The 27,650-nt window shown below is 44.4% G+C and overlaps 1 protein-coding gene across 1 annotated transcript in view; it reads right to left on the reverse strand.

The window, feature by feature from the left end:
• Position 1: 1 nt before the first annotated feature.
• Positions 2 to 27,650, reverse strand: part of DENND2C (DENN domain containing 2C) — a 72,728-nt gene continuing 45,079 nt past the window's right edge. Inside the window, 13 exon segments of the mRNA XM_048498654.1 lie at positions 2 to 2,562; positions 4,416 to 4,502; positions 5,149 to 5,388; positions 5,973 to 6,078; positions 8,672 to 8,713; positions 10,837 to 11,014; positions 12,677 to 12,825; positions 12,996 to 13,136; positions 14,055 to 14,132; positions 17,198 to 17,267; positions 18,321 to 18,430; positions 23,414 to 23,601; positions 27,565 to 27,609. Coding sequence (XP_048354611.1) covers positions 2,531 to 2,562; positions 4,416 to 4,502; positions 5,149 to 5,388; positions 5,973 to 6,078; positions 8,672 to 8,713; positions 10,837 to 11,014; positions 12,677 to 12,825; positions 12,996 to 13,136; positions 14,055 to 14,132; positions 17,198 to 17,267; positions 18,321 to 18,430; positions 23,414 to 23,601; positions 27,565 to 27,609 — 1,466 coding nt within the window. The 3' untranslated portion in view covers positions 2 to 2,530.

Below are 27,650 nucleotides of genomic sequence, written 5' to 3' on the forward strand. Positions count from 1 at the left end.
GTACAAAAAACCCCACATTTTATTTCTACCATGTTCCCAAAAGAACTTGGTTTATTACATATCTATTTCTGTACACACAGTTTTGGTTTCATTTATACATCACAGAATATGGCTTTGTCCAGAATAAGTAATGCAGACTGCAAAACATGGAAGCACCATACTGAAGAGAGACCAGCAATGGCAGGTTCTGTTTCCATAGAGATGAAGGTAGTCTGTTCCCCTTACATGAGTGTGCAATGGTGTGACTGGAATTATAAAGTGGGTGATGCATCCTATAGCCAGACAATGCCCCAGAACAGACGAGGAGACTGGAGTTGCAAGAGCTCGAAGCAGTTTTTTTCCTGCTCTTCCAGTCAAGTGCAATCATTTTTAAGTGCTGAAACATATTAAAAGTGAGTATTTTGCTCTGCTTCCTCTTATTAAACTTGTAGTTCAGTAAGATGTTACAGTATATAACATTCAAAACAGAACTGCAGCAGCAAACTAAGCCAATCAGTGGTTCTCAAACATTTTTCTTAAAGGGAATGAAAGAAAAAGTATTTCCTTTACTTGCATTTGGAATTCACTTGTACACCACAGTTCTACAGATGTTTGCTCAGAAATAAATCCCCACAAATTCAATGGACTGTTCCATGTAAGGCTGAAATTCTGCACATCTGAGAGTAAGAACTCATGAATACAAAGGGACTTAGTTCTGCTCAAACAAGCACAGGTTTGGGCAGCAATGGTACAAAAGACCACAGCCTTGCAGCAGAATCCTATCATATTTATGCAGAAGTAAGCAGTATACCATTCAAAGGCACTTTTTTGACAAGAAAATGTGTATTTAAGATTACTACCTAAAGGTGAAACCTACAAAAACTTTCTACAGAATAAGTACTACTTAATTAAATAGGTCCTACTCTGAGTAAACATGCCCAGAAAACAGCTGTTGGCTTCAAACAACTGGAGTTGGAAATGAAATTTTCTTTCAGTTTCTTGACAATTCACCAATGGAAAATCACTGAGTGGAAACTTGAAACAGCTGGCAGTACAGAGCAAATTGAGAAACCTCTCTTCAGGGTACAGATTCTGAAATAAAATGTTGCAAGTTCTGCAGGATTTATTTTTTCCCATTTTTTTTTCTCCTTGGTCTAGTATATTTTGCAGGTTGTAAGAAAGAAATATCAAGTATCTCTCACTGACCTGTTCAGCCCTGCAAAACTCAAATCCAATATTTAATCCAAGTCCATAGATTAATGAGGCAGGAAAAGTTCAACCCACTTCTCCAGAACCCAAGCTTAAACATTTCTTAAGAAATTCCTTTTCTGGGCTCTTGTTTACTCCAAGATTGCACAGACCCATGTATTAAACCTGAGGGCTCCCCTCCTTTTTTGCATGTAAACATACAGTAAAGCTCCATCAATGAGTAGTCTCTGTCTGCAGTGACTGATCCACAGAGGAAAGAGTAAAGGCAAGAGTAGCCAGAGTAATCCACTGAGCAAATGTCATTGTTGTATTTGGTTAAAGGTGACAGATGTTGGTCATTATATTTCCAGGCAGTTATTGTGCAAGGTGTGTAAACCCATGAGGAAAATGGTTACAAAAAGATTCAATATCTCTTAAAAGCAGATCACAACAAACATAGGTTAAAGAAATGAAAGTTAATATCTGCAGTGGATATTCAACAGTAGCAAAAGACAACTATGCATTCAAAGATGAACCCATCTCTATCAGACTCCACACTCACAGCAAAATAGTCTGTTGAAACTTATCTCTCATGCTAGCTCCACACCAAACAAAAACTAGTTCATTTTAATCCTATCATCTGAGTAAAAAACTCTCCATGTTCCCAGTTAGGATCAAATAGTATTTTCTTGGCAAGTACAACATTCCAATGTGAGGCATATTCTTGGACTTGTAAAAAGGCAAAAAATGTCTGTTTTTACAATATTGACGGAAACCTTCAGCTTCTGATATAAAACCAAAATAGCAAGAAGCAGAAGTTCTCATTTTGCTCCCAACAGCTGCAAAATATAAAGCTTTGCGATATGCAAGTACAATCCAGACCAATGCTAGAGAACTTGACAGGCTGATGTGATAGATGAAGACAGATGAAAAGGTTTTGCCATTCCAGTTTTAAAGGAACTCCCTTGTACACAGAATCTCTGCAGTGTAGTATTGGTACTGACCACTTCCTGGATCTGTTGTTTTTCTATCATTCATGCATCCTTTTAAAGGTATCAGTTTAGCCTTTAGAACGCTTTGAGCTGGAGTCTTTTATGGACAGGCCAAGCAGCATAAACAGGAATATCTCGCTCAGTTGATCAAGTTTCACCTTTGCAGATCAAAGTCCACTTTTTAGCAATACTCCCTTTGGACCAAACAGAGTAATGATCAAGAGTTCCACTCAGACTTGATGCAGTTACTTCCAGATATGTGAAGCTCATCTGAATCAAGTTCCTGTGATCCCGTCTGTCCCACAGCAATAGCCAATGGAGTGACATCTTGTCGTGACAAACTGAAAACTTAGAACCAGTTCTGCAACTTCTCACTTCTTTTGTAGAAACTTCATTTTACTACCTAGCAGTATAAAAAACAAGAGATTCATAGGATGATTTACATGTATTTTGCCTTCTTGCCACCTACCCAATTGCAAGCAAATTAAGGAAATGCAACTTTTAAAACCAGGATGCAAGAGCCACAGCTAGTTCTGAAGGTCAAGAGAAGTTCAGGCCTTGTGTTTCTCAAATGTCAGCATTTTTTGAATGGAGGACGCTTTAAAAAGATGTTGCCATAGTACTGGAATGCCTGCTATTTGAAAGGGGGGGCATCAATTGAGCGAGCTCAAACCCCTGGGCATATCTAGTTTTTTGGGATCCTGGTCTTAAAGCTCAGAATCAAATATACTGACAGAGCCATCCTTCGTAGATTTATATTTTTCGAAGTCTTTTTAAGTCAGTGGGTTTAGTGGGGTGCAACTACTAAAAATAACATTATTACTTAAGGCCAAATTGCAGGTGCTAGATCTTTATAACTGGACTTACAGCCCTATTTTTTTCTTTAAAAACTAATCATGAAGGACTAGAGCTGCTGTTGTAGCACAGAGAATGTAATATTAACTTTGTACTGGTTTTGTAAACAGAAATGCACATATTCACACACTTGGGTTTTGAGCACAGGAAAGGGTGAAATGACAGGTATAATACAGCTCCCCTTAAAATAATGGATGTGAGCACTTTTACTGGGAAACAACTCCGGGGAAGAAATAATCTCCCCAGCACTACTGTTCTGATCATTATGGGGACTTTTCCTTTTTTTAAAGGTGGAATAACACATTTGGAACTGCAGTGATATAGTTCAGCTCTTAGTGATCAAATGTTTTTGCAAAATGGAAACAATATCATAATTATGTCAATGATTTTGAGTGGATTCAGAATTTGCTGTTACACACTACCTAGTTACTGAGCAAAATAGTAAGTCCCAAATCCTTTGTCACACAACTCCCCTGCTGATGGTGTTTCCAAATTTCCTCCATAAGAATTTATGGAGTTTCCAAAGGGAGAGATGAACAGAATAAGGACGTTTCCACACGGCCACAATGGGGGTTGGGTCGGCGTACATAATGCCGACCCAACCCCCCCCCCCCCCCCCGGACCGTTTGCATGAACGGTCCCGATTGCAACGGGGAGGACGGCGCAGCATCCTCACAGGCTGCGCCGTCCCCCAAACGCCTCACTGTGTCCTTCGGCCTCCGGCGCGTCGCACAGGCCAGGGGACACGCACCCCCTGCCCTGCGCGACAGCTCAGAAGTCGCAGGGCAGGGGGGGGCGTGCCCCCTGGCCTGTGCAACGCGCTGGAGGCCGGAGGACACGGTGAGGCGTTTGGGAAAGGGGAGGGGGAATGGCGCCTTCCAGCCGCTGCCGTTTGCATGGCAGCGGCTGGAAGCCGCTGTTTCCCAAAAACCTCACTGGAGAAGCGAGGTCGGGAAACAGCGGCTTCGCGCAGCTGGGGAGGCGCGAGGGCGGCGCGGCTGCGATGCAGCTGCGCCCCCCATGCAAACAGCTCCCTGGGGACAGCGTTTTTGCCGTCCCCAGGGTGCTGTTTATGGCCCGTGCGGAAAGGGCCTAAAACACAAAACTGTAAGGGTAGGTCTCCTTGCAAAAATTGCTGTTGGGACTGTTGGGCATTATTACTATATGCATTTCTTGAAATGAAGCAGATAACACAAACAAAAATTCAGTGCTGGAATTCAGAATGGAACAGACTTATGAAAAAGGTAGATTTGCAAAGGAAAGACACAGAACTCATAAAATCTGATTATTCTATTCCCAGCAACTGAGGTCTATTGTCACAACAGAATTTTGTTATTGAGTAGACTTATAGAAATAATGAACAACCAAGGCGGCCAAGAACAAAACTGAATATTCATTTACCCAGACTACGAAGGATTTTATTCATCCCACTTGGCTCAGATTCTGGAATGGTCTCCAAATACTCAAAAGCGCGAACTTCAAACAAGCCTAGAAAAAAGGAAGCATCATTCAGTCTAGAAATTAGCAAACTCAGATTTTTAAAAAATAACCTGGCATATTAGTCACAATATATTCCAGACTCCACAACCAAACTATACACAGGACCTCTCAAACTGTGTAGTAGAAAATCTGCAATTTCTGCTGTTCCCTTCTTTGGGTTTATACAACTAACCAAGCAGCTGGTGGGCAAACTTACACTATGTGACTTTGAATTCATCTGAATTTCAGTCTAAACTTTATTTAAATTTAAAGATAAGTTATCTATAATAATGCAGACAATCTCACAGCAAGCAAGAGTTGGATCTTTGAAAAGTCTGTTGACACTTGCCGTCTGGGTGAAAGATGCCTTAAAGGTAACAGTAACCTAGGCGCATTATAGACCTATTAGACCTCTGACGTATTTCAGTTTTCGAGAACTAATTAACAAAGAATGCTTTCTGTGCTGATGGCAATGCACCATCAAGTTTTCCAAGCTTGGAACCTGTGAGAGCTTGCAACAAAAGCACCTTCCAGTTCCTGGCAGAAATTCAGACATTTTCCAGGCATAAAGAAGTTCTGGATTTGTACCAAGTTTCCTTCTATGCAAACAAAGCCAATGCACCAAGAAAGCAGGACTGGATTGAGCAGTTCTCACCTTTAACTCCACTCTTACGAAGCTCTCGATCCTGTATGAAACCAGCAAACATCTGTGTCTCCATGAAAATGTCAAGGAAATGGCGCACATTGCGGGAGGTGTGTGATTTTCGGAAAGGTTCCCGCTGGAACACCCGTTCCCCTTTCTCTGTGATGTGCATATGCAAGGAGTAATGTCCCACAATCTCCACAAAGAAACGCACAAAAGCTTCCGACACCAAGGAGGTCAGAGTCACATCACCTATTGAAAGGCAAACGGAACAGTGACATTTCCCCTCTAGAGAGACTAACCTCCTTCCCCAATGTTTATGTAGAGTCCACCCATCCTACTGAATAAGTCAATATGTCTTAATTACCTGATAGAAAGTCAATGAAAAAGACTCAGGCACAGGATACATGGCTACCTATTACATTGTATCCAAATCCATTACAAGGTCCTCCTATCAGTTGTGGGCAGCGAGCTCCCCTCCCCACTGGGAACTAAATTCTCAGGCATTCAAGGGCTCAATTTGAATTGTAACCACAGTGTGGAGAGGGAACTTGGACCTCCCCCCACATCAATTTGCTGGCATGAAAAGACCCTGGTATGTTATGATTTGCCCCACTGGGAGGCTCCATATGGGTTCACATAGGTAGCAGCCCTGTGGCCAGTTCCGAATAATGGCATGGAGACAAAAGTCTAAGCCCCTTCTTCCCATGCACCATGGTCCTGATCTGAATTGCGCACCATGCACACCTGATTAAAAAAAGTCTTCATGGAAGACTGGGCCCTGATGTGAAGACTGTGCAATGTCTCAGGCATAGGATTCTCAATTTGACTCTCACCTTGTGTATGATTCTGCTCCTGATGTAAAATTTCATTCCTTTCTTCCAATACCTGCACAAGTGCAGCCTGGAGCTTGTGAGGTAAAATCTCATTTTCATCTGAAACCTTTGAAAACACAACAAAGGAACAGTTGGCTTGTTGTATCCAGAAACAGAAGATAGTGATGCTATCAGTTCTAATGGGGGGACGGGGGGACGGGGACCTGTAAGAACTCAGGAGATTGACTGAGCGTTACACAGGTATCTACATGGAGATACACTGGCATAAGGCTCAGTTACTCTGGTGCAGGCCCCCAGCATCACTCCACTACTCTCGGGTACTGTTGAAGATCTGCAGCAGCTTCCTGTAGATGCAACAGAGGTGTTGGACCCTGCATTGGTATGCTTGTGGGCAGGCTTCATTTAGTCAGTTTCCAAAGCTCTTTCAGCTGGGAACATCCCATGGTTAGAGATTTACTACAACAAAAACATGGTGCAGCCCATAGGTGTCAACTGAAGTAAAGAATCAAGTGTCACCCCCATTATTGCAGCCACACCCAGATGGGCTGAAAGAGCTCAGGATGCTGACTTCAGGCATCTCCAATTACTTTCATCCTCTGTGGTGGCCACACGGGTAAGCCTTAGCACCCCAACCAGCCCTATAAAAACCCCAGGTAGGACATAGTTCAACTCATGAGCTAGGGCATGTGGCAGAGGACTCTGTCTCAGAGCTCCCTGCCATACAGACTTAGATCAAGTAGCAAGGCATTTGGGTAGCATGAAAAGCACAGAAATGGTACTTAGTACTCCTGGTCTTGCAAGGTCCATAATGTGGTTGATCTGCCCATTTCAGAATCCTAACAGGTGCCTCATCTCCAGATGGGGTGGCCACACAGGTAAGCGGGGGCCTGGTTCCCATACTTGCTTTCCCATTCTACTTGCTCATGGCTGGAAGCCACCCTAGTGACACCACCTCCCACGTCCAAGTATAGCAGCATTTTTCCATGGGGAGTGCTGATATGGTTTCCAGGGAGATCCACAAATTTGGGGGTTTAGCAGGCAGCCTTGGTAGCTGATACTCAAAGGCTCCCTTGAGTGGATAGTCTAGGTTCTCCTTCCCCTGTGTTCCTATGTTCCCTGAGGCAGAGGCTGACGCGTGGAACCACAGCTGCTTATGGTTGCTTACGGTTTTTTTCTTAAGATCAGAAGAGAGGCAGCCGGGGACCCTGTGCTGCCATATGTGTCCCTTTCAAAATAATGGCACCTTTTCTACCATGTGGGCTGAGGACCTGCTTGGGCACTCTGCAGGAGGGGCATTGCTGGGGCCCTTATCTACTCTGTCAGCTGCCCTGTGACTAATGACAGGACCGAGTCCATTTGAGGTGGGAGGTGTGCAGCAGACATGGAGCCATGATCCCTGTCAACACCTCTTTCCACCCCTCAGCTGTGATGTACACAAGGTTGGGCATTTGAGCCTGCTGGGGGACAAAAACAGATACCTATATTGTGCCTGGTTGGTTTTTTTTCCAACTTGGGTTTAAAGCAACCTGAGGATGTCGCTTTTGATTGGAGAAACAGTTTGGGCTTGGACAGAAGAAATTTTAAAAACATACCCTTCAGTACCACAACCCTGGTCAACATCAGCTTTCTCCACCCGCTTCCCAATTTGAAAATTTTGGTCTTTGTAGCTGAACTACATATTTTCCATTTGATCATTGAATCGTTAGTAAGTTTGGTCCTTAACTGTTCCATTAATTTTGATTGTAAGCTCATCAAGGCAAGGACATTTTTGGTTTACTCTGTCTTGAAGTAACTTGTCTTGTACTTGGTAAAGTGCCATGGATATGGATGCATTATTATTATTATTTTGCCATCAAGTCACAGCTGACTTGTAGTGAATCCTAGTGGAGTTTTCAAGGCAAGAGGCATTCATGGTTGTTTGCCATTGCCTGCCTTCATGTCACAACCCTGGCATTCCTTGGAGGTCTTCCCTCCAAATACTAGCCAGGGCTGACCCTGTTTAGCATCTGAGATCTGATGAGCTCAGGCTAGCCTATATAAATAACAACTTGGGGTTAGCAACTTCCTTGCAGCATGCAGATAGCTGATACACTGAAGTTCTAGACATTAGAAAAGGAACAATCCATCTTTCAAGTAGCAAAAATGAGTTGGGGACACATATTACAACCACCAAACAACACTTTTTTTGCTACTGCTTAGAGCTTTTGTCAGCAAAAACCCCTTGCATAAATAGGGAACAATGAACACCAGCAACAGATGGCGTGCCAGTTTATTTTAAGAACAGTTGTCCACAGGAAACCTTGACTGTCTAGACAACAAGAACTCTTGTGGAGAGGAAATGCAGAAGAACAAGGAGGAAAGAGGTGGAAAGGACAAGAGCTCTCTAATGCCTCTCTCTGTTTCAGCTGGCTTAAGGAGAAAGCATCACTTCAACCAGAAGGCATCTGTGGACACCCAGGCGAGTCAAATGAATAGACAAAATAAGGGGTCCTTACAGAGTCTTCCTTCCCATGAAAGCTGAACCTTATCAAACCATTTGCCCACCTAGTGCAATGCTCTGCCCAGACTTCAGTCATATAAATGGTGAGAGTGATACACATTCCTTTCATGTATTTATTCCTCCCTACAAAGTTCCATCCTTAAAACCCTTTGATTCGTTTGCTTACAGAACTGACTGGCAGACATATAATTTTACTCACCTGCTGCAAAAACTTATCAGCACAGAGATCAACAATCAGTACCTAGGGAAAGGGGGAAAGACACACTGTGGTTTCAAATGCTCCATAATTCTGATATTTTGGGTTTCACCTCAGGCTACCCCTTATGCTGATTCATAAGATTAAGATTTTTCCAAGTGGTTTAAAACTTGGGTGGCAGCTTAATGGTGATGTTATCACATTTAGAACCAATATGCTCTCTCTTATCAAACAAACACAGTTCTCATCAGTACAAGGGAATCTAGCAAACTTATTGTTTCAGAATAACTTCACTGGTTGTGTGCATAGGGCTTTTGGACAGACAGTGGGATAGCATAGCTAGCATTCATGCATCACTGGACAGTGTGCAAATGGTTACACTACAGTAACCATTTGCAAACCTTGTGGACAAGCCGATTCAGTTCAAATGACCACTACAGGACTATAAAAGTGAAATATCTAACAATGTGCAATATCTAACAAAGCTCACAGACTGGAAACACTCAAATTACACTCCATTACCAAAAAAGGAGATGTCAAAGACTGCAACTACTATAGGAGTACCATCACATTAATTTATCAAGCAACTAAAGCGAAGCTCAGAATTTTACATTAAAAACTGTTACCATATAGCATACCATACCACGTATCAGACAAGGATGTATTTTATCTCCCTTGCCTAATCAATCTATACCCTGAACATATAGTAAGAAAAGCTGGACTAGACTGAGATAAAGGTGCAGTGAAAAATGGCGGAAGGAACATTTACAATTTGCAATATGCAGATGACATGTTAATGGAAGAAAATAGTAAAGACTTGAAACAACTACTGATGGATGTTAAAGCAGAAAGTGCCAAAGCTGGATCACAGGTGAACATCAAGAAGTAATGACTACAGGAAATTACAAAACTGTAAAGGTAATGATGAAGAACCTGAGATTGCAGATTTTCTATTCCTTGGCTCCACTGTCAACCAAAAGGAAGACTGCAACCAAGTGTAATAAGAGGTGGATTGAGTCTGAGAAGAGCAGCCATGAAGGAGCTAGAAAAGATTCTGAAGTATAGGCAGTGGTGGGATTCAGCCTATTCGCACCTATTCGGTAGAACTGGTGGCTAATTTTTTTGTCTAGTTCAGAGAATGGTTGTAATCCCACCACTGAGTCCTTTCGGAACCAGTTGTTAAATTATTTCAATCCTACCACTGAGTATAGGGATGTATCCCTTACGATCAAGATCACTCATGTCATAGTATTTTCCATTACTATGCATGGCTTTGAAAGCAAGCTGATATGTTATTGACAATTTTTCACTGCACATGATACTGATGTGTTACTGACAATTTAATAACATGCCTGTGTGGGGAAAAGAATATGGGAAGATTCTTTAGAGGTTCAAGTAGATGCCATCCTAAGATCTGAGGCCAGATTTCTTGTGAAGTGCATTAAGCCTTGTGTGGCTGTTTTGAATATCAGGGAAGGCAATGGTGGCGGATGGTATTTAATCCTTTCTACACGTGCCTCTTCCATGATTGAAACTCCTCATCCCCACAACTGCAATTACCTTCATGAGAAAAAAAATGCAGGCACATCCCTTGTGAGCCAGTGCGGTATAATGGTTAAGAGTGGTGGACTCTAATCTAAAGAACCAGGTTTGATCCCCCACTCCTCCACTTGAGTGGCAGACTCTTATCTGGTGAACTGGATTTGTTTCCCCACTCCTTCACAGGAAGCCAGCTGGGTGACCTTGGGAAAGTTACAGTTCCCTCAGAACTCTCTCAGCCCCACATACCTCACAAGGTGTCTGCTGTGGGGAGGAAAAGGGGAGGAGTTTGTAAGCCACTTTGAGACTCCTTGTGGTTGAGAAAAGCAGGGTATAAATCCAAACTCTTCTTCTTTTCCCCCCACCCTTTGCATCGAGCTAACTGCAGCTTTAAAGAGGGCCGTTAAAAGTACTGAAGAGGCATGACAGGAAATGGCTCGACACACTCTCTTCCAGCAACCTTTCCCCAACCATCAAAGCAGCCACATGAGGGCAGCCAATTAGTCTTCAAAATAAACCAGTCTTGCAACACACCATTACCACCCACCAGCTTCCTCCTTTCCATTCCAGTATAATCAGTAGGACAATCCCCTCCCTTATATTTCTCCCCTCACTTTCCCAAACCTTACCTCTTCTATAGGCAGGTCTTGGAGTTGTGTTAAAGAGCAGGAGAGGATGCCAATCAGGAACGGGGTGGGAGAGCAGACAATATCTATCATAGAATCAGGCAGGACTGGGATATAGGTGTGCTGCCAGGTAAATGGATATAGTGTTGCAACTACCGCATGGCCACATTTCGACAAGGTGCTGTGTGGAAAAAAAGATGCTTGTCAGTACCTAGCAAAAGTAATTCAGACTAAGTCCCAGAGAACTCCTCACTTTGTACCTTTCTACATGCCTATTCACTCACATGAACAAGAAGAGCAACGGAATAGACAACTATTGTTCTCAGACAGTTCTGCTAAGCACAGCTAAAAGCTATGATGGTGTTATCAGCAACACCCAAGCAGGGTTGAATTCCAACCTTACTTTGAATTATAATGGCACCAAGAGCAACTGCAGATTCTCTTAACATGGCCATATGCCATAATGTGGAGTTCCCCATACCTATCTATACCAAACACATGCCAGGAATTATGCCAGGAATTATGCTATAAAACATAATTTATAAAATGCTCCCGACTTTGAGACATACTCTGTAGATATGAAGTCCATATGGAGGTCAGGGAATGTCACCTTGTGGTTGAAGTGGATAGCTCAATGAAAACATCAATCCAGTATATCACAGCAATGCTTGCCCGGGTCCAGCTGCAAACTGCAGGCTTCCCTGCAGTTTAAAGCTGGACCAAGCTATCTGAAGCTGGCAGAAATGGGCCGTGCCATTCCAAACTTCATGTGGAGATAGGGAGAGCCAGCTGGCCCCTCACTCAAATTCATTGTGGAGTTTGGGGGTGGGACCAGCCCAGCTGACCCCCTCCTGAGCTCCACATGGAGCAGGGGGGGCAGGGTCAGCCACACTGGCCAGTGTTTAACTGTGCCCCTGACTTGAACTCCTTGTGACCGGGGTGCAGTTGTGAGGGAGGATGCAGCAATGAACCCCCAGGAAGTGACACCCGGGCCTCTAGCCCCCTCATGCCCCCTCACTACACCCGTGCACAAGGTACAGCTTTCTTACAGATAAACAATACAAAATGAAGGTAACAAATTGCAAGAATGAATCCTCTCTTATGCAAAAATACTTGACCATGGAAAGCTGGTAGGTCAAGGAGAATGGATATAATCTAAGATTGCTTCCATAAGGATATTTTTCTCCAACTTTACTTCCAGTTCTTTTTGGGGATATTTATACAATGCTGCCTATAATCGTCCACTTTCGAGATTTTCTCTATCCTTGGCAAACTCTTTCTTAAATCCAATTTATTATAATCTTTTCAGAAAGAATGCAGTCCAAAGGGAAAAGAACACATATGGGAAAGCACACATGCTAGCTTTCTAGGTGCAGTTTAGTTTATATAGAAGAGCATTTGAGAATGCTACCTCACACCAGTATTACAAAGAGGTATCCAGTTATTCCTTTGTTTGCAAAACTGCTTCAGGAAGGGAGGAAGGGACACAACCCTTTCCTCACCAGGCATTTCCCTGCTCCCTCCTTGTAGTATTCTATCCTCTCTCTACAGAGTCTTGAATATAAGTTTGTAAAAACACTTCTGAAAGCCTATCATAGAGAATGCTGCTTGAAATGAGGGCAGTTTGGACTGAGAATTGAACCTGTAACAGCATAAAAGTAACGACATACAGAATTTGTAAGTTTTGTGGTATGTAGGTTGAAAAATGAGTATCAGTGTTTAGACCAGGGGTCTGCAACCTGTGGCTGCTGATGGGAATTTTAGTCCATGAACATCTGGAGAGCCACAGGTTGCAGACCCCTGGTTTAGACAAATCAACAGTAGAGTATCAGATCTATCTCACCTTAGATTGTCAGCAACAAATATCACCCTCCTTTCCAGCAGGAGAGAAGCACAGACTTGGATCAAGTGAGAGATGCTGAGGCATTTAAACAGACATTCAAAGTCCACATGCTCCAGCCGGGAGTCTAGTGGACGGCAAAGTTCAATCACCTAAGAGCAAAGGGATGGGAAAAGTCAATAAAAAGGACTGCCTGAATTTGGACTGTGTGAGTTGGGAGGGGGAGGTGTTTTAAAGAAAAAGAAATGTGGTAGGTGGACCAAGACAGACTTGACAAATTCAAACCTGTGTCCCAGCAAACTAATCATGCCTTTGTTATTACCTCATTTCCTGCCCCTGGCAGGAAGCTCTTCACAGTGATGGTGCGCCCAGGAGCAGGGAATGGCGCCTCCATGACACTGCGCATGAATGGGTGCACCAAGGCCGGGGACATCTCTCGCCGTTTCTCCACTTCATCCAAGATCTGCATAAAAAGAGCTTGCTATTACTGAACTGATTTTTCTCGAGCATTTCTGCATACCATTCTTCAATACACATGTAAGTTGTGAATATCCAAGGAAAGGTCAGAGATATCTCGACTTTAAAAAAGATAAGTACCCACCAGAAGACTGCTATGTAGGACAAGGACCCATGTCTCTCACAGACATCCAGGAATTCATTATTAATCATTATTAGGAGGAAATGCCTCTGAACATGCCTCTTTGGGCATTCCATCAAGGAAGCCTTGGGAGAACAACTTGGGTTATGTGGAAGCTCCCCAAAAATGCAGAAGCAGGCTGCTCTGTGTTTGGGGGGGAATCCCTAAGGGGGAAGCAGCCAGCAACTGACAATTCACAGTTTGAATCTCCTTGATCACAAACAGAAAAGGCGCAGTCAATGCACCCTGTGCAGATTTCATATGTCAACTGGGCAGTAGAACTGAGCATATTGACAAGTAGGAATGTGAGACAGTGCAGCTATACATCTTCTTATAACAACAACTGCGTAAAAAACTTCCACTGGGTTGCTAATAGGCTACAGCAATATTACAGCATAATTTACTCTCAATTCCCAGTCTGCAGAACTGACAAATGACAAGACAGCGTTTCCTGCACTCTTCCTCAAACTATTATCCTTTTTTTCTAGAAAGAGAAGATGCGAAAGGAGGTTTTAAAAACACATCTCATCAGGTCATGGCTTCACACAGGCTCTCTGAAGGACGGAGGAGTGAGGTCAGCCCTTGGTGAATTTCTGCTGTCATGGACAATTGATTTTTCTTGTCAGTTGAAAAGTGCCAGCCCTACCTCCCATATACCTCAGATTGTCACCAGATCAAACATGAATTCTAAGACCAAAGGAGTTACATTTACTGTGAAATGGAGTGAAATGGAAATTCACTCACCTTAGAGAAAAGGTTGAAGCATCCCAGGCGGCTCACCATGCAGTACACCTCAGGTAGCCGTTTGCCCTTGCCTTCAGGCTGAAAGGCAACAAAAAAATGACAGTAACCCACCAGGCACAGCTCACCACATGGAACAAGCAGAAAGACCAAAGCTGGCACCTTTTTGCTGAAGTGATGCACACTGGATCGTTTTCTGCCTTTCATTTGCCAGGCTAAAGCAATGTTTGCAACTACATTTTGATTAGTATTGGACTAGGATCTGGGAGACCCAGGTTCAAATCCCCACTCTGCTATGCAAGCTTGCTGTGGGACCTTGGGCCAGTCACACTCATTCAGTCCCCCCCAGTGGTGGGATCCAAAAATTTTAGTAACAGGTTCCCATGGTGGTGAGATTCAAACTGTGGCATAGCGCCAATGGGGCTGGGCATGACGTGGGCGTGGCCAGGCATTCCTGGGCAGGGTATTCCTGGGCGGGGCTGTGGCAAGGACACAGCTGCTGCGCTGGTCCTTGGGCAGGAAACGTATACACGCAGGCGCAAGCTGCCACGCACGCTGATGCACCTCCTGCTAGACTGCTTCAAGTTCTGCGTGCTACTGCTGAGAGGAGGGGCGTAACTAAGGCAAAAATCACCAATTAGTAACCTCCTCTCGGCACACACAAATAATTAGGAACCTACTCCCGGGAACCTGTGAGAACCTGCTGGATCCCACCTCTGGCACGGACTCTTTGTTCTGGATGCTGAGTGTTAGTTGAGAACCCTAATCACAATAAGCAGATTCACTTGAATAAAACCCCTTCCTCTTTAATGAGAGGGAAGCGGGGGAGATCCGATCTCCGCAAAACGTTTTACAGTAATGTAAATGAAACTCGGATCACTTGTAATGAAAAGGTTACAAGTGTAACAGGAGGTAACAGTAACTGAAGCGGAGATCTGAGGAAATAAAGTGGAACATGAAAGAAAAACGAACAAACACACGAGCAAACTCCAGCTAAGAATCCTTCTCCTTTGTGCTTTCAACTGTTGTCAGTGAGTTGAATAGGATGGGCATTCTAGTGACAGAAACAGGCCTTTTCTACCTTTAACACATTTTCTACAAGAGAGAAGCTATCACGTTGCACATGGGGCCTGGGGGGCGGGGGGAATTGAGAGCCCTTGGTGGGGCTGCAGTGCACCCATGGTCCCACCTTAGCTACAGCCTTTCTGGAATGGTGAATTCTCCCTCAAATCAAGCGAGCTGCTGATCCTTGAAAACATCTCGTCCTCATAATTCTCCAACGAAGACGGCAAAACTTGACCGGGTGTCTTGTTTGCAGCCAGGTTGCTGCCTGGCACTTTCGCTCTTGCCCAATGATCCTGCCAGGCCCGTAGGTGGCAAACCATGGTGGGAATTAGGGGGGTGGTGGTTTTTTCAGGCAGCCTCTCCACCTGCTCCCCAGCCTTGCTATATCGATCTCAGGACCTGGCACCAGGAGCCATTTTGGACAAGCTCCAGTTTTGTTGCTCTAATGCGACAACTCCAACAAAAGCGAACCAGGGGTAACAGGTTCCCCCCAAAGGGATTGCTGGATGACCAGGTCACCAGAAAATCCCTGTGCTATGGAAATACAAGTACCCTTTGAAACTGCACCAGCTGCGGAATAAACATTCCAACGGAAACGTTTCACCATGAGCAAAGTGACTTTTTTTTTGCAGGGAAGGTCCTGAGCAGAAGTTTTCGCGGGGGGGGGGGGGCCTTCGGTAGGCGTCAGCGGCACTGCCTGTTAAAGAGCTCTGTGGGATTCCACAGCTTACCCATTACTTGGAGAGGGTTTCGGACGGTGTTCTCGGTCAGGGCGTTCTGGCTCTGACAACAGGGGTGGGGGACGACCCAAAGTCGACTCCCCTCCCAGCCAGGCCCTCCCTCCCTCCGCTCCGCCACCCCACCCACGGTCCTGCTTGAGGCTCAGACTGCGCCCAACCTTCCCTCTGCTAGCCTGCGTCCCATCTCTTTTGGGGCGATCTCGGATCCGCTGCTGCCTAGGAGGTCTCCTCTTGCGAAGTAAGGATACAGGCTCTTTCCCGAGCCCTCTGCTGCAGCTGCTCCAGAAAACAAGAGGGCGGGAGTCTGAACCCTACAGAAGATTACCACACCAACAGGTGCAATCCAGAACAGAGTTGCTCCAGTCTAAGCTCCTGGTGCAGCTTCAGAATAGAAGTAACAAAAACCACCTTTGCTTACATAAAGTGTTTGCCTCAGTCCCCGTCGTCCTTGCCAGATTGAGATCTCCGCCTAAGCCTTGCAGAAGGGCTTGCAGGGTCGCGCGCCCTCGGTGAGCGCCTGGAGCCCAGTGTCCACCGGAATTCCTCCCTCTCCTTCACTTCTCCCCACCCGCTGCCTCGCAGCTTTTGCGCTGCAGTTGCCGCTTCTCTGCCGCTGCCGCCCTGGTGCGTGCAGCGTGGCGCAATTTTGGCGGGAATGGAAGTGGGTGGTGGCAGGCAAAAGCACCGCGTGACTGCAGTGCTGAGCGCTTGGATCATGGCTCTGCCTCCTGGAGTTTCGGCGAGAAGCGGCCAAGCGGGTGCTTGGTAGCAGGCAAAAGCACGCACCTCAGCAGAGTGCTCTGGATGGCTCCGCCTCCGCCTCCTGGAGTTTTGACGGAAGCTGGTAGCGGCGCCGGCGGGATGGGAAGCACAGCGCCTGCAAGTCTCTTTTTGCAGAGCAGACCTGATTAGTAACCCCCTCTCGGCATTTTGTGGACCTGATTAGTAACCCCTCCTCGGGAGCCGGTGAGAACCGGCTCTCGGCATTTTGCGGACCCGATTAGTAACCCCCTCTCGGCACACAAAATTTTTTAGTAACCCCCCCTCGCGAACCGGTGAGAACCGGCTGCATCCCACCTCTGGTCCCCCCTACCTCACAATGTTGTTGTTTTTAGAATAAAATGGAAGAGAGGACAACAATATTATAAGCCACTTTGGATCCTCACTGCAGGGGAAAAAGCAGGGTATAATTATCTGAATAAATAAATAAGCTGCTAGTCATTGTGTCAGCCTTCCAAGCCACCTTGCCAATGGGATTATGGGCAAGCAGAGAGCCCCGCCCCCTTCACCCACAACTGTACAAATTCCACATGAGTGTAAAAAACAAAAAGTGCCACCTACCAGAAGCTTCTTACAATATCCAAACCAGCGACTGCCATCTTCACCCGTCAGTACGAAGGAAAAGGTTTCACTGGGCACCAAAAATAATTTGTCAGATTATCTGAGCAAGTAGAACAGGAGTCAGCCTATCCTGCAGGGGATCCTATCCCATGGCTTTGACAGGACTGGGCACAGACAACTCTGTTCTTCTATTCCCACAGGGGGATTTTTTTCCAGAGGCCCAGATGTTTACAGCAGATACCTCATCAACTTGTTGCCTCACAAGCTTCTCCGCCCTGCTGTAAATTACAACCACTGGTAGCCAAGAAATGACCTTCTTACTTCACCCTGGTGGGGATCTCACTGGGGGAGGAGGCAGGATGGAGTGTTATGGTGATATAAATGGATCCAAGGGATAGGAATATCAAAAAGTTAAAAGCAAATTGAAGATCAAAACTGGTTGGAGTTCTTTTTTTAAGGGGGGGGGGGAATACTTCAGCAAATATATAAAAATGCAATTTCTCCAACTAGCCAAAATTGCCCCCTATTCAATGCCCATGCCCTGGAAATCAGGGGCCTGCAAAACTGTATTAAAAGGGAAGCATGCAATTTCTTCTTTAGGCAAGTACAGCAATAGTCCCTTATGTAAACACAGAAAAATAGTTGTCTTCTCCTTCCCTTGCTCTTATTGAAATGGCTGTTGTTAATCTTTAAGGTGCCATGACACCTCTGCTTTAGTTGCACATAGTGGACTAACACAGCTATCCCATACAGCAGTGGTTCTCAACCTGGGGGTCAGGACCCCTTTGGGGGTCGAACGACCCTTTCACAGGGGTCACCTAAGACTCTCTGCATCAGTGCTCTTCATCTGTAAAATGGATAAATGTTAGGGTTGGGAGCCACCACAACATGAGGAACTGTATTAAAGGGTCATGGCATTAGGAAGGTTGAGAACCACTGCCACACAGCTTTAGTTTTACTCAATGGACTAACAAAACTATCCGTGGTCCCTTTGCAACCAGCCCCTGGAGCCTTCTGCATCTGCTTGTCGTCCCTACTTATAGATTCAGCATTCAGTACTCAAAGCTACCTACTGCCCCTCAGGCATCCTATTGCCCCTCAGAAGACAGCAGAAGTTACCTACCTCTTGGACTCTGATGTTGGACACCAGTCTTTGGGGTCAGGGAAGCAGAATTTGGGGATGACCTTCAGCCTCTCCTCAGCATCCTTAGGCTGCTTAAAGGGGTGGTCAGGCTGCAAATGGAACATATGCCAGGTCACGGTACAGGTAGAGACATTGAGATTCTCTCTCTCTGTGCTCAATTAGCCAAGCGGGTAACAAGATGGTACAGTCAATTCTAGCTATACTGAAATTTTATACTCTCATCAGTTTCCACCCTGGTTTTTCCTTCATTAATTTCTTTTTTATAAGGGGAGGGGAGAAGTTCTCCCCACCACTGCTTCTAAAATCCAAATATTAGTGCTGGAAAAGATGCCCTGTAAAGCAATGCAACTCAGCTTGGATCATGGATCTTGGCCACCAAATGAGCCTAATCAGTTGTATGTTATACAATTATAAGTTCTTATAAAGGTGAAGATGGAAAATGTCACATCTGTCTAGGCCTGAGTCACTGTTTTCTAGTACAATAGTATCAGTTTCACCATAAGGGCATGCATGTCAGCTGTGGCTCATTCTTCCATGCTGCACTTTTACCATAGTCTTTAGTGTATTTTACACAGCCTGCTCCCATTTAGCCTGATTTGCTATGGAGACCAGAAGAAGTTTTGCAAGAGCTGGACTTCTCTACAAAATCTGCACACAGAAGTGACTGGCAGATTGTTTTAAAACAGCACTATTCTGGAAGTTGGTGAAAGTCTGTAATCACTGTGGTCATGGTATAATCGTTGCTCCATAATTACAGGGGTGCTGTTTCCTGCTGAAAGACCCTCTTATGCAAATCATGTTTTCATCCAGCAAAACATTCCCAGGCAGGGAGAGGAGGCAAACCAACTGGCAAACTGCCATCCACTTGGCCAGCAATGATACAAAGAGCACACAGTCACGTGAGGTGTTGCTCACGGTGTTTCCTGCGTAATGTAGGCCAACACATTCCCCTCCCTATTTTTGTTATCAACAGCAGCCTGGATGAAGTCAGCAGAGCTCTGGGATTACAGTTAACTTAGCTGCACTTCCTCTCCTCTTCCACCCCCAGTCATGCAGTTCTAGAAAGTGGTGTGTATTTTCCTGAAACAAATCCAAGCTTCGTTCCTGGCCCTAACTATACCATCATTCAGCCACAGTTGCTTCAGTCTGTGGACAGAATTACACATTACGCATAAATGTGTTTAACCAAAAACTGATAGCTGCTTTTCTTGGGAAATTGGACTTTGGGAGCAGGATTTGACGGCAGGGGAGAGGATTCTTTAACCCTTACCTCCACACTCCAAATTGCTTCTTCTCAGAAGATACTTTTTCCCCTGACCAGGAGTTCTAATACAAAATAAGCACATTTGGAAAAGCCATAGGCAGTGGGAACTGCCAATGTGGTATAGGAGGCAGGAGTTCAAATCCCTACTCTGCTGTGCAGTTTACCAGGGGACTTTGGGCCAATCATTCTCTCTTATTCTTAATCTGTCTCACAGGAGAGTTGCAGGAAAGGATAACCATGTATGTTGGCCTGAGTTTCCAGGATAGGGTAAAATTTTGAGGATGAATAGATGAACAGATGGATAGATAGAATATGCACCAACAGAAAAAGTACAAAAGCAACTATCAAGCTTTCAAAAAAAGTTTGAGTCCAGTGACACCTTCAAGACCAACACAGTTTTATTCTTGATATAAGCTTTCGTGTGTATGCACACTTCTTCAGATACCTGGTATCTGTGTGCATGCACATGAAAGCTTACAGCAAAAATAAAACTTTTTTGGTCTTAAAGGTGCCAGTGAACTCAAACTTTTTCTTCTGCTTCGGTCCAGCATGGCTATCCACCTGAACCAACCAAGCTTTTGTTAACAGTTTTGCACCCGAGGATGCTGTTACAAGGCATAGACAAACTCAATCCTAATAATGTCAAGTACATTATCTAGTTTTGCCCACAGTTACCAAAAATGTGGATTAGGGCAAGCTATTTAAAAGTTATCTATCGATGACATTATACCTCATGTAAGTTATTTATTATTTATTTATTTATTTATTAGATTTTTATACCGCCCTATCCCCGAGGGGCTCTGGGCAGTGTACAACAATAAACATAATATTACCTGCAGATGTTTTGAGTATGTGGTGGAGATGTGAACAGCAAATTGGTTTCCTTTTCCATATGCAGCGGGACTAATGTTTAGTTAAAGAATACGGGAAGTACATACCAAAAGGGATGTGCAACTCCGTAATTCAGAAATATTGCAATCTCCATTAATATATTTGTTAGGATGTAATATAAACCAGCTTTCTCGCAATCAGCGGTGAGCTAATGTTGCATCTAATGATAACTAGAATGCTATTAACTCACATATGCTAATAAAGATGGAGATACTGTTCTGCAAACTATAATTTCTCATGCTATTAGATAAGATCTTGATGTTGAAACAAGAACTGCTAAAGAAAACGTATACACAGAATTTGTTCATTTATCAGAGATCTCTGTTGAATATTGGAACAGAATGCTAATATTGGTATCAGTGGTACTGCCTTGAAATGTCTAGTCCCTTTTCTTCAAGGTCAGGGACAGAGTGTAACACAAGGGGAGAGGATGTAATCACAGCACCCTTTAGTGCGTGGAGTCCCTTAGCGGGTGATCATCTGTCCAGTGTTATTTAATATCTGTATGTGCCCCCTTGGCCAGCTAGTTTGGAGTTTTGGGCTGAGTGACCATCAGTGCGCAGATGATACCCAGCTATATCTGTTGACCATACTGGAGACTTTGGCCAAGTGTCTGGAGGCTATGGTGAAATGGTTGGGACAGACCTGATTGAAACTAAATCCATCAAAGACGAACATCCTGTGCCTGGGTCAAGGAAATTTAGGATCTGGGTGCCAGTTACCAACTCTTGACAGTCTGCAACTGACACCAGCACCAGTCATCAAGAGTATGGGAAGGAAAAGGTCGCCAATATAGCCAGAGGAGCATTTTTCCACCTATGCCAGATCTGGCAGCCGGTCCCTTTCCTGTCTTGCCCTGATCTAGCCACTATGTCCCATGCAATGGTCACTTCCAGATTAGACAACTCCAGAAGCTCCAGCAGATCAAGAATACAGCAGTGCAGGTCCTTATGGGGACTTCAGGGAGGGAGCATATTCCATAGGGGCTCTGTGAGCTGCACTGGCTCCAAGTGGAGTGCCAGATCAGATTCAAGGTTTTGATACTGAATGTTAAAGCCCTAAGTGCTCTGAGACCATCATACCTGCAAAATTGCCCCTCCTGATACACTCCCCACCCTGGCCCCGAGAGCATTATGCTTAGTAGGAACTAACTTACTGGAGGTCCCCAGCCCAAAAGTTACCTGGCTGTCTTCAAGTCTAATTTGGTTCCTCTTGTTCCCCTCTGATATCCCACTTTGAGAATATTAGCACCAGTGAAGTTTCAGTGTTTTAGTATTATATAATGTATAACTTTTACTTGTAAATTTGAAATTCTAACAGTGTTGTGACTCATCCTGAGCCTAGTTTAATCAGGAAAGAGTGAGCTAGAAATATAAACAAACAAGCAAACAAATAAGGAACTTTCCATTAGAAGGAAAGAAAGAAGTATTGAACTAGATATAGCAAGAAGATTTGAACTTTATAATTTTTATTAGTTTTGAGTATTTTTGTGTGTTTATGTAAACATTTGTGTATGGTTTTGTTATATAACTAAAAAGATTAGATAGATGGTTCAGCAGGTCGAAAAACACACCCTACTTCCTAAACTGGAAAAGCAGCTACTGAGCTTTTGTTACACATATTTGCGTTTGAGGATGCTCCTAAAAAGAGTGGACAAATTCAATCCCGGCCCTTCACACCACCCACACTATAGGCCCTAGATATTAGTCTTACTAAATTCAATCTCTTGTATATTACTGGGACTTCACAAGTGAAAAACAGAACCTCAACAAAGGATCTATATATCAGACTCTACACCTACTCCAGTGTGGAATATTTTAGGGTTGGGGAAAATCTAGTTTATGATTTGTTACTGGGAGACCTTAGGCCAGACACTCTTCCTCAATTTATAAAATGGGTAACCTGGAGTAAAATGGGGGAGGAAAGAACCAAGTAACAGTGCCCTGAGCTCAATGGAGCAATGGCGTGATACAAATGTACTAAAGCCAGGGGTAGGGAACCTGCGGCTCTCCAGATGTTCAGGAACTACAATTCCCATCAGCCTCTGTCAGCATGGCCAATTGGTAGGGGCTGATGGGAATTGTAGTTCCTGAACATCTGGAGAGCCGCAGGTTCCCTACCCCTGTAATAACTAGACAGATAGTTTCACTTGAGCTTCTATTCATCTTAATCTTAATGCATATACTGTTGTGACCTAATAGCGGCAAGGCTGCAAAATTCATGCTTGCATGTTACAAACAAACAAGTGGGGGACCACAAGGATTTGCTGGGGGGGGGGGCATTTTCCCCTTCCCCTCTATTTTTTTTATGTATCAATGTTGGAAAGCAATAAAAACATTAAAAAAATAGCTGCTGCAGGAAGCAGAGTCAAATCAAAATGGCTGCCATAGAAGGAAAACACAACATCTCCCTCTTCGATTTGCAAGGGGGAACAAAAATAAAAAAGTAATAAAAATTAAAAAGGAGGAATAAAAGGAATGGAAGGAAATCCCAATGAGTGGGGGAGAGAAGGGATAAAGAAAAAGGAAATAAAAAGAAAGCTTGAAAGAGAAAAACTCAGGTGCTTAAACTATTTCATTTCCTAGTTACCGGTAGTTCTACCATCTACCCAGAGCAAGGCCAGATAATTTCTCTTCGAGTTTTCAATGATACTAAAGCTGTAATTAATCCCCTATCTCCCCAAAGTCAGACACTTCACCTTTGTAGTACTGCAAGATCACAGACAAAATTCAGAAGTTGAGTAAATACAAGATAAATACAAGAGTTGAGTAAATACAAGAGTTGAGTAAATACAAGATGCTCATTTGCTATTTACAAGATAGAATGTTTTATCAAATCTCCTTCCCTTCTCCTGTTACATCCCAATGCACACCAAACCATACACTGTAGAGAATCTGAACAGTTGCAAGCAACGCACCTTGCTGGGAAACTGCTGTATAATCTGTGGAGTGTATGTTGTATCTAATGGCTTCTTCTGCAATGACACCACTACGAACAGCTCAAAAAGCTGCTGCTCCTGGAACTCTATAAGGTCTCGCTCCAGTGTCTGGTAATGGGGGTTCCTCTTGGACTGAGCCTGCACTTGCAGCAGGCGCTTATGACGACCTATGGAAGACAAAGCACACTGTAAGGACTTTGATAGCACATATTAATGGAGTCACAGGAAATAGAAAGGCCTCCATTTAATAGGAAAACAGTGGAAAGGCTAAGGATCTGTCCATTATAGATCAGTGGTGGAGCAGAACAAGCTACCCCAGTCCTGCAAAAGAGAAACCCACGGTTATGTTGCGGATACAGTGATAGCAAAAGTAAAACAAAAAAATCAGGCTTGACAGAGGTGTGTTTCAGCTAGGTTCTAAGGGCCACGTGACACCTTCAGCGTTTTAATTAGTTGGGTAAGAGTTTCTCAGGTTCTCGGCAGCCACACAGCAGCTGTGGGGAATGGCTTTTAAAAAACAAAAGATCTCAGGGGACTCAGAATACCACTGTGGGGAGAAGAAGGGCTCCTGCCTCATACCAAGCTGTTTTACTGCATGGAAACAGCACTGAGTATATTTCCCTGTTTCTGCTGCTCCATGTGCACAGAATACTCCACATAGAGAGGCAAAAAGGGGGAGGGAAGAACTACCGCCCAGCACTGTTTCCATGCAGGAAAATGGCTTGGGGAGAGGCTCCATGGCAGTGTTCTAAAGCCCTTTAGGGTTCACCTTTACTTTTTAACGTTATTCCCACAGCTGATGTGTGGTTTCTGGGAACTAGGTCAGCTCTAGGGTGGGCAATACCTGAAGAAGGAGGGGTTTGGGGTGGGGTGGGACTTCAGTGCCATTGAGTCCACCTACCAAAGTGGCCACTTTCTCCAGGTAAACTGCTCTTGTTGCTTGTACATCAGTTGTAATAGCAGGAGATCTCTAGCTACCATCTTGGCAATCCTACCAGGAACCTGGACCCAACTTGTTAAAGGCCCAGTTTGGCCTTAAAACTGCAGTATATACATGGCTTGCTTTCCCCTGCTTTGGTCTGCTCTTTCTCAAACTAGCTTCAATACAATCTTTCCCTTTGTGCCTGCCATTGCCTCCCCTCACATGCCTCATGGTAGCAGTACAGATACTATTGGTTTAGAAAAAGGCAAGAGGCCCTACAGCAAAGTGGAGGAAAGAACAGAATCATCTCCATGTGAAATAAACACAGATATGGGAGGATGTTTAGCAATACAGCCTAACTACACAAACACGCCGCTGCCAGCAAGCCAGAATATCTAGAACTGGGACAGAGATGGTCTCCTTCCTCCCACCTTAGTGAAGTAACACATTACGAACACACAAAATGCGGCAAAAGAACAGCAAAAACATTGTGGCAACTGCAGTGACACAGGCTTAGACTCCTTATACCAAGTAAGTCAAGTCCATGGTTTTATGTTAGGCTGGAGTGCACCATCTCCTCTCCTGTCCCAGCATCAAAAGAGGGTACTTATCCAACCACCTGTATTAACACTGTGTGCAGGAAGAAAACAAAGGAAACAGCATGGCTGGCTAGATAGTAATGGGCATTGACACTGTGTTGCTGCAAAAGGCTACAAGCAACTCCTTGCTCTGTCAGGTTTCAGACATGGAAAGCAGGAAATGCTGGTGTGTCCAGAGCCCTGGCTGCCAAACTAGAGCAGATGAGTCATGACACAGAGCCAGTTTGGAGCCTGTTGCTCTTGTTGTTCCCCCAGTGTTTACATGCAAGCCCAGGATAAAAGGCCAAACTCGTTATGTATAATCTCACTTCTTTTCCCAGCAAAGGGCGTATCATAATCTTGAAGGAGTTTACAGAGCACAGAAGTGATTGGGCTGCAGCCTCAGCAAGCAATTCATGGTGGGCAAACCTGGAAATAGTCTGAGTAGAAATGTGACCAGGAACAAAAGGGCAGATTTCACATTTGTTTTAAGAAGAAGAATGCCAATTGGAAGAGGGATACAATGTCTGTCCTTTTAATAGTGGTTTAATGAGTGGAAACAAGTAGCTGAAGCTTTTCATGGCATGCAGTTAAATAGCCTCACCTGATAACCGCTTGCAGATCAAACTCATATTATAGTGACAGCTAGAAAGACCAGTATAAAAAGTGGCAACCCTACACAAGAAACTCATACGTTATTTCACAAAATCATGGAGTTGGAGAGAACCACAAAAGTAATCTATTTCAGCTGGTTCTGGTGGGTTTTACGGGCTGTGTGGCTGTGGTCTGGTAGATTTTGCTCCTAACGTTTTGCCTATGTCTGTGAATCTATTTCAGCTTCGAAAACTGCCTAGCTCTGTCCTTTTTCTGCTTGGACAGATGTTTGTACAGGTTTTGCCTTCAAAGAAAGCTCCACAGCTGGCCTGAACAACTGATTCCATTGTTCTTGCAGTGAATACATACACATATGCGACATTCAATTGTAGCCAATGCTACATTCAAGTACTCAGGCTCTTTCCCTCCCCCCTCCCCCCCCCCCGCACCCTTTAGCAATCCTGTAAAATTCTTCTTGGTTCTTGTTGGTTACAAGACATGCTTTTCAATTCCCAAGCTGTGGCCAAGCAAAGTGGGTGGGTTGAGGGACTTGCAAACCAGCACTGCCAAAAATGCCCGAACAGGAATAAGTGGGAAGGCCCAGTTTGTGCACTAGGGTTGTGCTTCCAGATATAGCTGAGCCGGAACCACACACACACCCCGCCCCCGGAAAAAGCCATTTAGACTTTTTTCAAGGGTTTTTTGGGCAGAAAATAAAAACTAGCTACCTGAGTAAAGCTGAATAGCCCAAACCAAGTAAAATTGAAACGCGTTTCAGCATTTTTGCAGCTTTTCCCACAGCTCAGCTTTCAGAGCTGAGTACAGAAGTCAGGTCAGCTGATCCCTGCACAGCTCCCCCCCTCCCACAACCTCCAAAGCTCACTTGGGCTTAGGAAGCAGCAGGAAAGTCAGCAGAACTGAGTGCAGGCTTAGCCTAACCCTACATTCAGCTCTGCGGCTCAGAAATTTTCAGGTTTGGCTTTAAAAGGTCCTCTTTTTTAAAAAAAAGTGGGGAAAAACACACCATGAGGATGTTCTCGTTCAAATACTAACTGACCCTGCTTAACTTCCAAGATCAAACAAGATCAGGCTAGTTTGGGCCATCGAGGTCAGGATCAGATGGTAATAAACCCTGCCATACAATGGACCCACCCACTTTCTAATGAATCAGGACCAGAGACCTCTTCCTGCTTGCCATGAAATTTATTGGTTGACCTTGGGTCAATCATTGTCTCTGAATCCAGCCCATCTCTCAATCTAGCCCATCTCATGGAGATTTTGTGAGGGCAAAATTGAGGAGGAGAGAAACACGTACGGTATGATCCCTGAGATCCTCGAAGGAATGGCAAAACTACATTAAAATAGCACTGTGCTCTTCAGGAAAAAATAAATAATAGTACACACACAGTTTCAGAAAAACGGGTTGACCTTTCTGATCTTGTCTTCTAGAACAGGGGTAGGGAACCTGCGGCTCTCCAGATGTTCAGGAACTACAATTCCCATCAGCCCCTACCAGAATGGCCAATTGGCCATGCTGACAGAGGCTGATGGGAATTGTAGTTCCTGAACATCTGGAGAGCCGCAGGTTCCCTACCCCTGTTCTAGAAGAAACTATTAAAAACTCTGAAATTTCTCAGAAGCTTAGAAACACAGGTTGAAAGCCACTACCGGAAGCTAAACATGTTCAAGTTCCTTCAGTCTTTATTCCTGGCAGGCACCCCAGTCCTATATGTCCTTCACAGAGATCCTCTAGGGATAGAATCCTCACACCAAATTTTATCACAGATGGCCACCAAGCAAACTGTATCATCCTACAGCCTGGCAGGCAGTCTCCAAATACTCAGTGAGAGTTCATAAATGAATGGCAGTTATACCAATTATCAAATGGTTCACAGCTCTCCAAATCCCCACATAGGATCAGATGCCAAAGCTGTACATGGCCCAGCCATTCCCAGCATTAAGTATGCCAGCAAGTGCTTAGGGACCTGCAATTATGTCCCAGGAACTGGCTCAGCCCCTGTGACTCACTCACTCACTTTTCGGCAGATTCTCTGGTTCGCTGTCATACCCACTGGTTTCACCTGAAACAACAGAAAGTTTCCATCAGCACTTGCCACATGTG

This window comes from Sphaerodactylus townsendi, linkage group LG05 (assembly GCF_021028975.2).
Source record: "Sphaerodactylus townsendi isolate TG3544 linkage group LG05, MPM_Stown_v2.3, whole genome shotgun sequence".
NCBI classification, from domain to species: Eukaryota; Metazoa; Chordata; class Lepidosauria; order Squamata; family Sphaerodactylidae; genus Sphaerodactylus; species Sphaerodactylus townsendi.